Source organism: Propithecus coquereli, unplaced genomic scaffold (genome assembly GCF_000956105.1).
Source record: "Propithecus coquereli isolate 6110/MARCELLA unplaced genomic scaffold, Pcoq_1.0 Scaffold291, whole genome shotgun sequence".
Taxonomy (NCBI): Eukaryota; Metazoa; Chordata; class Mammalia; order Primates; family Indriidae; genus Propithecus; species Propithecus coquereli.
In genome coordinates this window covers 2,934,618-2,947,430 of record NW_012148519.1, presented here as the reverse complement: position 1 = coordinate 2,947,430, position 12,813 = coordinate 2,934,618, and the positions used below count along the sequence as shown (strand labels likewise).

Below are 12,813 nucleotides of genomic sequence, written 5' to 3'. Positions count from 1 at the left end.
TTCTGGGGAGATGGGAACGTACACCTTGATTGGAGTGGTAGTTACCTATGTGTGTACATTTGTCAAAAGTCATCAACTTGTCCACTTTATATGATGATTATTATATATAAGTTATGTCTTAAAAGTTGATTTAAAAAAAAAAAACTGTTGTGTCTTTGACCTTGTAAGTCCATTTGGTGAATTCAGCTGTTGTAGACATTTGTAGTTTTTGCTTGTCAGATATCCCCGACTCCATCTTTTGGTAACATCACCTGATTTTTTGCTTAAGTTTTCATCCCTTTTCTAGTTGACATAGTCTTGGTGAACAGTTACTTACTGGCCAGAAGTGGACATGTGACTGACCCAAGATAGCCAATCAGACTCTCTATCTCTAGAATTTGAATCTTGAGCCATGTGACCCAAGGGCCAAAAGCAATTGGAGCTTTTTCATCCTGCAAGATGGTTAATGTCCTATTTAGCCTTGGCCATGATCAGTGCCCATCACTGCTGTGCCTTCCTCCTTTTGGATCACAGAGCTTCTTGAGAGACAGATTTCTCTCATCTCTCTCAAGGGCACTCTCTGGTACATTGGAATAGTTAGTCCCTGTGACAGGCTGCCTATGGCCAGTTCTGGGAGGCTATCTAAAGTTCTTGGATGCACAGAAATCTGTTGTTCTGAGAAACTCTAAAGTTACCCAAAGCACTTCACAGATGCTGGTTACCCCCAGGTAATTCAAGAGTCATTCTACTACTCCCATATCTTGCTGGGGGGCCCTGTGATGTTGTCTAAAGCCCATCTTGCCTGGGCATAACAGACAGCCATTCCCACTTTGGGTTCTTACTGTTTTTCTGGACTCTTTGGACTCTTCCTATGAAAGTAGACCCCATGTATTCAGTTGCTCCAAATCTTTTCATTTTTTTCATCCCTACTCTAGGATCCATGCAGGGGCAGAGGTGGTAGTGACGGTGGAGAGAGCAGAGGGTACAGGGTTCTTCCTCTATGATCAGGTTCCTATTCTTTCTGCTCTTGGCTTTCCCTCCTTTTCCTTTCTCCTCTCTGGGGAAACTGGCGATGGAGAAGCTCTATTCATCAAGTTGCTCCCAAATCTATTGTGTTGTCTATGCATATGAGCTCTTTCTATTTCCCTGCAGGGGATAGACTTTTTTTTTTTTTTTTTGAGACAGAGTCTCACTCTACTGCCCGAGTAGAGTGCGGTGGCGTAGCTCACAGCAACCTCTAACTCCTGGGCTCAAGCGATCCTCCTGCCTCAGCCTCCCAGGTAGCTAAGACTACAGGCATGCGCCACCATGCCCGGCTAATTTTTTCTATATATTTTTAGTTGTCCGATTAATTTCTTTCTATTTTTAGTAGAGACGGGGTCTCACTCTTGCTCAGGCTGGTCTCGAACTCCTGAGCTCAAACAATCCACCTGCCTCGGCCTCCCTGAGTGCTAGGATTACAGGCGTGAGCCACCGCGGCCGGGGATAGACTTTTTGGAAACACAAACACAAAAGGCTCCTGTTTCTCTCTTCTGTGCCCTCTCACTTAAAACAAAAGAGCATAGAACCACACTAGTTGCTGCCTCAATGTGGGGGAGGCTTGCAGAGTAACATCAGTTCATATTTTAAAATTGATATCTTACTATGTAAACAAGCTATATAAACATCCTTATAAATATATCTTCTTGAACATGTGAGGAAACATCTATAAATTAAGTTGGAATTTGCACATTTTTAAGGCTCTTGATATGTTTTCTTAAACACTTTTCCAACATAACTTTAGTGTTTCAACTCTGCTTTGTTTTGTTTTTTTGAGACAGGGTCTCGCTCTGTTGCCCAGGCTGGAGTGCAGTGGCATTGTCATAACTCACTGTAACCTCCAACTCCGGAGCTCAAGTGATCCTCCTGTCTCAGCCTGCCGGGTAGCTGGGACTACAGGTGTGTGCCACCATGTCCAGCTAATTTTTCTATAATTTTTTTCTTTTTGTAGAGATGGGGGTCTCACTATGTTTTCCAGGCTAGTCTTGAACTTCTGGCCTCAAACAATCCTCTCCTCGGCCTCCCAAAGTTCTGGGATTACAGGTGTGAGGCACCACACTTGCACCCTATTTTCTATCTCATAGAAAAAGTCATAACTTTTCACTGTTACAAATAAACAACTATGATTCACAAATTTTCATGTGTTTTATACATTCTGATAATTAGAAAATATGCAATAAAATGTTACAAGGTGTGATGTCGAGGTGAAAATGAACCACTTATAATTGCTCAAGTAAATCTGTTCCAGTGCTATTTTCCTATGAACTTCATTGCAGCTAAAGATACTTTTGGGAATTGACCCATTATTGGAACTGTTATAGCATTATTACATACGAAACCAATTCATTATCTCTTCCTTGGTACTCCTATAATATCCTGTGCAAACCCTATCACAGATTTCTCACAATTCATTGTTATTAACTGTTATTCATTGTTAAGTGTTTGTCTTTCCAAGAATGACTCTTACGCCTTTTTTTTTTTTTTTTTTGAGACAGAGTCTCTTTCTGTCACCCCAAGTAGAATGCAGGGGTGTCATCATAGCTCACTGCAACCTCAAACTCCTGGGTTCAAGTGATCCTCCTGCCTCAGCCCCCTGAGTAGCTGGGATTACAGGTGTATGCCACCACACCCAGCTATTAATAATTTTTCTATTTTTTGTAGAGATGGGGTCTTGCTCTTGCTCAGGCTGGTCTTGAACTCCTGAGCTCAAGCAATCCTCCTGCCTCGGCCTCCCAGAGCGCTAGGATTATAGGTGTGAGCTGCCAAGCCTGGTCCCCCTTACACCTTTATTCCATACACTAAACCAGCATTAGCGGCACTAATCCAAAAGTATCTACTTCAGATTGTCAGATCGAGTAGGCAGAATGTGTGTGCAAAGCGGGTTGCAGGTGGGCATCCTCAAAATAAGGACTGGCTAATGATAGGTTATACTTAGTATTGCTTCTTAGGGGAAAATGGGGATGGTACACGTTAATAAAGACAGTAGAAATCAAAAACATGCAGAACAGCCTAGCAGGTAGCAGTTTGGATTAATTGTGGTCATAGAATGCCATATATAGCAAGCAGGGTGAATTTAAAGGGCCCAAGGCAAGATGAACTGTAACTATGAACGTGTCCAGAAAACTCAAGTTTTCTGCAGATACGGGTGATGAGGAATGATGAGAATTAGGCTGGTTTCCCCCAGCTGACCAGAACTTGTTGATAAAGACTTGCTTTGATCTTTGGTGGTTGCAAGTTATATGGGTCATTACAAGTGACCCTGTCACTTTGCTGAAATAATGTGTAGTGCTATAGGTGTGCCTTGAAGACCTTATTTATGAGATCCATGTGGCCATTAGTCTATCGTTGATGGGTGTTAATACATGCATTTAGAATTGGAGGGCTCTGAAAAGGACTTCAAATTTAGGATAAAAATCATTATCTCCATTTTGACATTCTGTGGCTAAGGCAGTTCGCTCAAAATGTAGCAGAGCCACAGTCTGAAAGTTAAGAAAGGTTGTCCAGTATAGGCTTTGAATTGTATAATTTTCGTAAATGAATTTATATATTTAGTAATGGGAATTCCTGAGGAGGAACAGATTCATTATGGAGTCTAAGGTGACGGATTGCTGGGAACTTCTGGGATTTGGAATAGAGTGTTCCAGTTTTCTAATTGTGGCATAACAAACCACTCCAACCTTAGTGATATAATTGAACTACCCTTTATTATGCTCTTGTGCTCAGGAATTCAGACAGAGCACAGCCAGAATGCTTGTTTCAGCTCCTAGCCCTCATCTAGGAAAACTGAGGTATAGGGTCCCCCAGTTTCCCCTGCTTTCTTTCTGTGTCCTAACTGAAAATCACAGAATGCCTTAACCACACTGTGACCCTGCCAGCTGTAGGTTTTTCCCAATAGGCTTGAACCCAGATTGGGGCCTTGAACATTCCAGGCACTGATAAAGATATCTAGGTTTACTAGAAAGAACTAGCCCCAGCCTTCAGCCAAATTCCTTAAATCTTCATATAAACTCTTTACCCTAACCCCTTTGCTGCAGACATAGCTAGATAGAACAATCCTTTTCTCTCCCTGTTCGTCCTGAGTATAGATACAGCACTCTCTACGTAAGTTCCCCCAATAAATGCTTTGGACTGATTGCTCCAGCATTTAGTGCTTCTTTCTTTGGAATTCCAACTGGCCCCATCTGAGGATGGTTTGGAGCACTCCCTTGTGGGAACTTCCCTGCCTCCACTTTGGGGGTGACATCGGCTGCAGGTTTGGTGGGACAAAACAAAAGTGACTCAAATGTCTTAGAGTTGGAATTATCTAGAAGTTTTTCACTCAAATATCTGGTACCTGGGCTGGGATGATTCAAAGTCTGCACTCAGGGACTGTTGACCAGAGAGCTTACATGTATCTTTCCAAGTGGTTTGGGCTTTCTCAGAATACGTATAAGTAGAAAAACAAACTCACTTTCTCCTGCTATATTCTCACAACATGCTTCTGACACCAGATATGTGAGTTTTTTCCCCCCACACATCAAGCAATCAATCGGTTCTGCAGGGGACACCAACTGGGTGTCCTCCAATTCAATTCTGACACTATCTACCTGGAGAAAGTGTTGGATCTCACAGGTTGAAGGCTCAGCTCCACAGTACTGCCTCCCATTTCTGATGCTAATTGATGCGAATCGCAAATCCCAGGCTGTTTTACCTGTGCTTCTGACCAACTGGCTATATAAACTGGGGTTCTTATGATTCCCTCCTTGGGTTTGATTAATTTGCTAGAGTGGTTCACAAAATTCAGTGAAACACATTTACTGGTTTATTATAGAGGATATTTTAAAGGTTATAAATTATAAAAGAAAATAAAATTTCAGGACCCCCTAAATTTATTACGGCAAGGGCAAAGTTAAGCCCTGGAAACTGAGTCACATAGCATGTTTGCAACTTCTGCTTCTTAGATTGTATTAATAAATTAATTCTATTCCTCATTGTTCTTGTTTTGTAAATGACTAGGAGAGCCCAGACCTCCTCCCCCTCCAATTACTGATCTTGGTTATGGATTAACTGCCTCCTTTATTGTCCTGTACCTAACTCAGACCAGATGGCACAAAAGACCCCAGGACTGTTACATCTTCAGTATGGAATGTTAAATATACCTTTTCCCAAAGAAAAAGATCACCTTGACTAATCAGATCATTGTAACTATGCAATAAGCCTTATATAGAAAGATGCTGAAGTTCTCTTAAGCTTTCCTAAACTTTGTATAAATGATCCCAAACTTCTACAGTTTGGAACACTGACTTCCATTCTTTGGAATCTGTGTTTCTTGGGTGGCCGTCCTCAAACTTTGCACTTGAATAAACTCTCTTTAAACTAGATTCTGACTCTTTTGATTATTTTAGGTTGACAAAATGAACAGGCAGATGAAGAGATACATAGAGAGAGGTATGGAAGGGTCTCAAATGCAAGAATTTATCCCCTCATGAAGTTGGGGTGCACCACCCTCCAGGCATGTAGATGTGTTCTTGTTCCAGCTTCCTGGAAGCCTCCTGTACTCAGTCCTTCGGGTTTTTATGGAGGCTTCATTACATAGGCATGATTGATTAAATAATTGGCAATTGGTGATCAACACAAACTTCAGCTCCTCTCCCCTCCTGGGAGGTGAGGGGTGGGGCTGTGAGTTCCAACCCTCTGAGCACTTGGTTGGTTTCCCTGGCAACTATCCCCCATCCAGTGGTTGTCTAGGGACTTTCCAAAAATCACCTCATTAACAAAAGCTCAGGCATGGTTGAAAGGGGCTTGTTATAAATAACACAAGACTATCTGTCATCTTTAATCCCTGGAGCTGTTCCTGAGCTGTTTCAGGAACTAAGGACAAAAGGCCAAATATTTTCATAAAAGATGCTCTAGTTACTTAGGAAATTACAAGGGTTATAGGAGCTATGAGTCAGGAACCATGGATGAAAACATAATATCACACAGGACGTGGTGGCTTCAGGGTAGTTGGTCTTTTTACACAGTGGCTTAGGGATCCAAGACTGAGTATTCCAGGTAACAAGGTGGACTTTCAATGGCTTTTTCTGATTTAGCCTCAGAAGTCATGTAGCATCACTTCTGCCATACTCCATTGGTTGATACAGTCACAGTCCACCCAGATTTAAGGGAAAGGTATTTAGATCCCATCCCTCAGTGAAGGGAGCCTCAAAGAAATTACAATTTAAAAGTTGTCACAATAAGTTATGATAGCCTTTTAGGATTCTCAGGAATCTTTTTGGACCAGGTTCATGTCTCAGATATCTCTGTATGGTGCAAGGCCTCCTGCCAAATTTGAGACTATGAGAAGTCAAGGTTTAAAGGGGATTTGGTGGACTGTAGGGGTAATTTTGTAATACAAAAGTTCCCTGTCTATCAAAATGTATAGGTGGCCATGACAGTTTAGCAGGCCTTTTCTGTATACTACGCTTCTGAAGCTGGGAGTGCATGATTCTAGATCTTCTTCTGGCTCTCTCTGCTGGTCATAGATTATTGTTATCTTCCTTCTGATATACAAATCTGATCCTTTTACTTCCCTGCTTATAACCCTTTAAGGATTCCCTAACATCTCAGAGAGAAAGTCCAAGGCCATTAGCATCGCATATAAGCCCTTTTATGATCTGGTCCTGACCACTGGGAACTCGGATTTTATGCTGTAGTCCAAAATATGAAAAACAGCATAGTATAATTATTGAGTTCAAATCCTAGCTCTGGTAGGCCTCATTAATTTCCTGGGGTGCAAGGGAAAACTTTCTTCCTACAGTTGAGGAGAGTCCACAACAAAAATGGCCTAGTTTCCATTGCTTTCTCTAGTTAGCCAGTTCTTGAAGGCCCAAGCCTGCAGATAGATGCTAATTCTGGAGCCACTGCTCCCCTTTGGCCCTTGACCCTTCATATCGATGCCAGCCCAATGGTCCTGATTCTTCTAACCCTCATGCTGAATTGTTTTTCAGGGGCCTTATCTTTTCAGGCAGTCTGTTTGCTCTTGGTCAGGGCTTATCAATCCATCACACACATTTTAATAACTTTCAATCTCAAAGCAGTAAAGACATTAAGAGACCCTTTCATCCAGAGTCATTTTTGTGTCTATATACATTTCTAAATGTCTAACTTAGTATCTGAGGTCCACATAGCAATCAATATGTGTGTCTGACACAACTTCTACCTATTTACAGGACCTCAATCCAGGTCCTGATTTAGCCAAAATGTCCTAACATCTGCATTCAACTTCAGGGGAATCATGGATCCCTTGAGGTAGGGTTGCTGGATAAAATAAGGAGGCCTGTTAAATCTGAATTTCAGATGAACAACAGATAGGTTTTTACTATGTCTCCTGCAATATCTGCATGGATAATGAGTAATTATGCATTTTTGTGGGGAAGGGATCCTGAGTTTCAAAAGGGTTTGTGTCTAAGAACTGAAACAGGATTTTTTTTCCCCTTCATAAATTAAGGTGAAATACGAGGCAGGATTTACTGAATGAACTGAGGCACTTGTAAGTGCATGAATGACTTGGAAGGAGTGGGTCCATGGACCACTATGGGAATTCTATTATACAGAACATACTTATATTTTACATTTATATTTTAAAAAAACTTTTTTAATTTGAAATTTAAAATGTAATTGGCCATTTGTATTTTTTTACTTGTTAAATCTGACAAATCTAACCTGAGGCCAACCACAGCTTTCCTAGGTTCATGGATTATAGAGTAAGAATTAATATAGACTGAAGAAAAGTAGGTGTGTTTCTTTTTTGCCAAATTATTTAACCACTTACCACGCATACCAGAGTGCAGGGCAAACTGAAAGAACTCCTTTCAATTCCTTTAATTCTAAATATCAGGGCATTGTTATTGTCTTCAGGATTTACATTGTCATAGAGTGACTATGAGATTGATGGTGTCACCAATTACAGCCAGTAATTTCCTTGTTAAATTCCTACAACAGAAAGATGTTGCATTAAGTTTTCGAAATCACAGACTTAGGAAATTAAATTACATAAACTGCAGACGTTCAGGCTGAGGCAAGAAAGGAGCTGAAACAAGTACTCCCAAATATTCACCAATCCCTTGAAGCCAAGACTATAACTCTGGAAAAAAATCGAAATCTTCATTTCTATTGTACCAGTAAGTTCTATCATAGCCTCCATTTAGCCTTTTTTTCTCTTACTACTATTTGTAACTCCATCATCAGGCTAAAATTCCTACCAAGTTATAGTGTAAGAATTCTTTTTCTTTTTTCGTAAATTTTATTTGGATAAACATGATAAAAAGTTCAAACGGTGCAAATGGTTATATAATGAAAAGCAAGTCTCCCTTTATTGTGACCCCTAGGTCCCGGACGGCGGGTTTTTAACCTGGGTTAGGGACCGGAATCTAAAGATTTCTAGAGTGGCGTGAATTCTCTGAATGCTTAATTTTCCATGTACGGATAATTGTGCACGTTTCCAGGAGATCCAAACTTTCACCTGAGCCTCAAAAGGGTCCGCGTCTAAGAACTCCTGATGCAGGACTTGCTGAAGGAAACGATGCGCCTCAGAGACTCGGAACTGGGCATAAAAATCCTGTAATCATTTGTCCCTGCGTAAAAAGTCTACATCCCTTCACCCAACTCCATGGCCCCTTAAAAAGCATGTTCTACGCGGGAGGGACGCAGCTCTTCCCAAGTTTTCCGCCTGCTGCACTCCTTCCCTCCACGGCGCCGGCGTGCGCCGACGTCATGACGCCGCACACGCAGTCCCGCCCCTGCAGAGACCGGCGCTGGGACGGAACCCAGCTTCTTCGCAAACCCGGAATGTGAGGCTTTGGCCTGGCAGTCGGCTGCTCCCTGTCCCACCCTTTCCCCAGGCTGTCCGCTGCCGCTGTTCCCCGGCTCACCCCGGACGAGACAGGGCGGCCGTGCCCCTCTGCCGTGTGCCCGCGTGGCTGCCGCCGACCCTCCAAATCCTCCGGGGCCGCAGAGGAGTTCGCTACGGAGGGAGGCGGGGGCCTTCGGGAGGAGGAGGCGGAGGAGGCGGAGGAGGAGGGAAGGAAGATGGCGGCCGTGGAACTAGAGTGGATCCCAGAGACTCTCTATAACACCGCCATCTCCGCTGTCGTGGACAACTACATCCGCTCCCGCCGAGACATCCGCTCCTTGCCCGAGAACATCCAGTTCGATGTTTACTACAAGGTATGGACCGCGGGCCTGCTCTCCGCTCCCGCTGCTCCGCTCCCGCAGCCCCTGCGGCCGCACCCCCTTCCACGTCTGCGAACCCCCACGGTTAACCCCTCACCCCTCTGTAGACACCGGATAGCTTCCCGAGACGTCGGGTGTGGTGTCCGCGTTGCCGATATAGAAACACCCTATCTCCGCAGCCTCTGTCTCTTAAGCTTTCGGCCCTTGATAGTTATTCTTGATGAGTCTTGCCCCATTTGGTGTCCTTTCTATATAGTGGCCCCCTCGGGTAGGCCCTTTGCGTGGACTTCCTCTATTGCGCCCCTGTCCCACCCAGTCTTTCCCTTCTAGCCTGTATCTTCAGGATATTTTCCACCCTGTCCTCCCAATTAATTGTCAGCATCAGCTGGACTTATTTCCTCTGCCCCTACCCCCCACCCCTTCCTACTTTCTCATCTCGCCGCCTTCCTTGCCCAAGTGTTTTTTTCTGCTTCGTTTTCCTTCGTTTCTTTTTTCTCTTCCCAAACTGGAGGGAGTTAAGGATTATTGGAAATAGTCTGTGTGCTTTATTTGCATATTCTTTAAAGCTTTTGTTTTTTATTTTTTTGCTTATACTTGAGGTTGAATTGGGGGTTTTATTAATACAGGAGTGTTGAGCAACTGTTTGAAAAGGGGAGAAATGTTTCCTGAAAGAAAAAATACTTAGAATTTAAATTATGTCCATGTATTTGAAAGTTGCAATCTTGCAGCATTCCTAAATCACTCCCCCTCAAAAATTGGAACAAAAAGTCTCCCAAGTCACTCTCCAAGGAGTTTCAAGGGTAAGTGTCTTTAGACGTGGACTATTTTTGCAGTGTTTTGAAAGGGAGGAGAACTTTATGAACTTGGAGCCTCCCTCTCCTTCTTCCCCCACATTTGAATGTGAACACTGGATTTATTATTCAGCCCTTCTTGCCTTGAATCAACATGGACAACTCCTAGGCTGCAGTAGCCACCCATGCAAAGTGTGACCAGAAGTAGAGTAGGATTTATTTTTTTAGATTTTAAATACTTTCTTGTAATTTGTAAATTGGTGGAACAGTGTAAGCTGATATTTAACAGATGTGTATGTTCTCATATATGTATGGTGTTTTATGGCAGTTGTTTTGTTGGGAAGATTGCCTGCTTTCTCCACCCCTAGAATATTTTTCAGAATTAGCAGCTGACAGGCTGTATTCTACTAAATCCAGCAGTTTAGCACCAATCTAACAATGAAAATGTCTTTCCCTCTAAATATTTGGAGACCATTCATTTAGGTCTTGGATGTTATTATTACTTTTGGACTTAGAGAAAAACCTCCCTTCATTCCTAAACACTTTGTTGATACATTGATTTACTTTTGTGTATATCTAAGGAAATTTTGTCCATTTAGGATGCATTGCTCCTAAGGAAGGACAAGTGAGATTTGTCTTTCTTAGCCTGGGAAACTGCTGCTTTGTATATGCTATCTCTGTTCCTTTTATTAAGTCATATGTAATCTTGTACATTTAGAGGAAATCATTGGGAATTTATCAAAGTATATTTACGAGTTGAATTACCTCAGAATACTTGGATATCTTCTAGTAACTTTCACTTCCAATTCAAACTTTTCATTTGAAGATTATTAGTGAGTATGAACAGATGGCACTTTTGTCACATTTTCTGTTTCACGAAATTCACAAAGTTTTAATATTGGTTTTTTCTATACTTTTACTCCTTAGTAATCGTATGCTTGTTGGGAGTATGGCACTGTGTTAAGGTGAAGGAAGGTATTTAATATATGCTTGAAACTGTGTAAAGTGCTTTTACATATGTTATCTTGTTTAATCCGCACAATTAAACTTTGAAGTAAGAGTACAGTATAACCCTGTTTTATAGGTGAGAAAGTTAAGTAATTTAGTGAAGATCTCAAACCTAGTATTTAGTTCCTGAGTTCCTTTTTTGCTTAGAAGGATTTGTATCCTGAGATAGATTATTTTAATGAAAGATGTTTTAGAAGTAATTTTTTATTAGTTCCTATCTATTAGTAGATAGAATGAAGATCATTCCCAGGACTCTATTCTAGTCTTTAATGGAGATATAAGAAGCAATTTTTCTTCCTTTTAAACACTGTGTCAGCACATAAATGTAAGAAACTTTAAAGCAATTTAAATATACACATAAATATAAGATACTCATTTCCTGCCTAACTTGTGAAAATTTAGGAGGTTACTGTTTACAATTTTCTCTACTTTAGAGCCAAGGAGAAATTCATAATCACATCCCTGCTGCAGTCCCAATTCCCATCAAAAGACATAGTCGTAGACAAAATTGTACTTACTATTTGTGGAATCATAAGTTTCCCCATTCTTGTTTTTTCGTTTTGTTTTGTTTTTGAGACAGAGTCTCACTCTGTTGCCCAGGCTATAGTACCATGGCATCAGCCTTGCTTACAGCAACCTCAGACTCCTGGGCTCAAGTGATCCTCCTGCCTCAGCCTTCTGAGTAGTTGGGACTACAGGTGCGCACTACCACGCCCGGCTAATTTTTTCTATTTCTGGTAGAGACTGGGGTCTCAATCTTGCTCAGGCTGGCCTCGAACTCCTGACCTCAAATGATCCTCTCGCCTCTGCCTCCCAGAGTGCTGGGATTACAGGCATGAGCCACTGTGCCCGGCCTTCCCATTCTTGTTGATTGATGTAGTCTAGTGTCACTATATTGATTTTTGTCAGTAGCTTCAGATGAAGGCACAATTTGTAAAGCGTTAGAGAGGGGGTTATGGACTGAATAGCAGGTGAAGGAGTAGGAATGTTGACTGCTCCCTAACTAAGGGAAGGGAGGGAGGGGTTGATAAGTAGAAAGGGTAAAATATGAAGTGATTTTTTTTTCTTGCGAATGGAAGGCATTATAGTATATTTGTTGGCTGATTGGCAGAAACCAAAAGAGAGTAGATTGAATATACAGGTGAGGTGGGAAACAAGTTATGGAGCAGAGCCCCTGAGGAGGAGCATTAATTAATGAGTCTTTCCCCTTTCTGCTCTTTCCGTTTTCACCATACCTAAATTAAGGTATTAGTCTTAAATTGAAGTTGGGGAAAGAATACTACTTCTAAGATCAGAAGAAAAGACTTAAAGATATAAAGTATTAATATAGGTAAGTTTGCAAGGAACGATTGTCATGAATTAGGGGGAGAGATCATGTGCTGAGAGCAAGGGGTAAGAGTGATCGCTTTTATGTAGAAAGGCTAAACAGAAGTTAGAAATGGCTACTGAGGTATGTGAGAAGGGAAGCAGACTAAAAATATGTAGAAGAATTGACAGTTCAGTAAAAATCAGTACCCTACAAAATACAGTCGTGTGTCACATGGTATAGCCTATTGTTCCTAAGCTACAAACCTGTACAGCCTGTTACTGTACTGAATACTGTAGGCAGTTGTAAAACAATGGTAGGTATTTGTGTGTCTAAACATAGCAAAGGTACAGTAAAAATACAGTTTAAAAGTTAAAAATGGTACACCTGTATAGGTCACTCATCATGAATTGTACTTGTGGGACTGGAAGTTGTTCTGAGGTGCGTCAGAGGTGAGTGAATGCGAAGGCTTAGGACATCATTGTACACTACTGTAGA

The 12,813-nt window shown here is 41.7% G+C and overlaps 1 protein-coding gene across 1 annotated transcript in view; it reads left to right on the top strand.

Moving 5' to 3' along the window:
• The first annotated feature begins 8,797 nt into the window (after positions 1-8,797).
• Positions 8,798-12,813, top strand: part of APPBP2 (amyloid beta precursor protein (cytoplasmic tail) binding protein 2) — a 107,926-nt gene continuing 103,910 nt past the window's right edge. Inside the window, exon 1 of the mRNA XM_012648640.1 lies at positions 8,798-9,344. Within this exon, the coding sequence (XP_012504094.1) occupies positions 9,067-9,344 (278 nt within the window). The 5' untranslated portion in view covers positions 8,798-9,066. The remainder of the gene's footprint in view (positions 9,345-12,813) is intronic.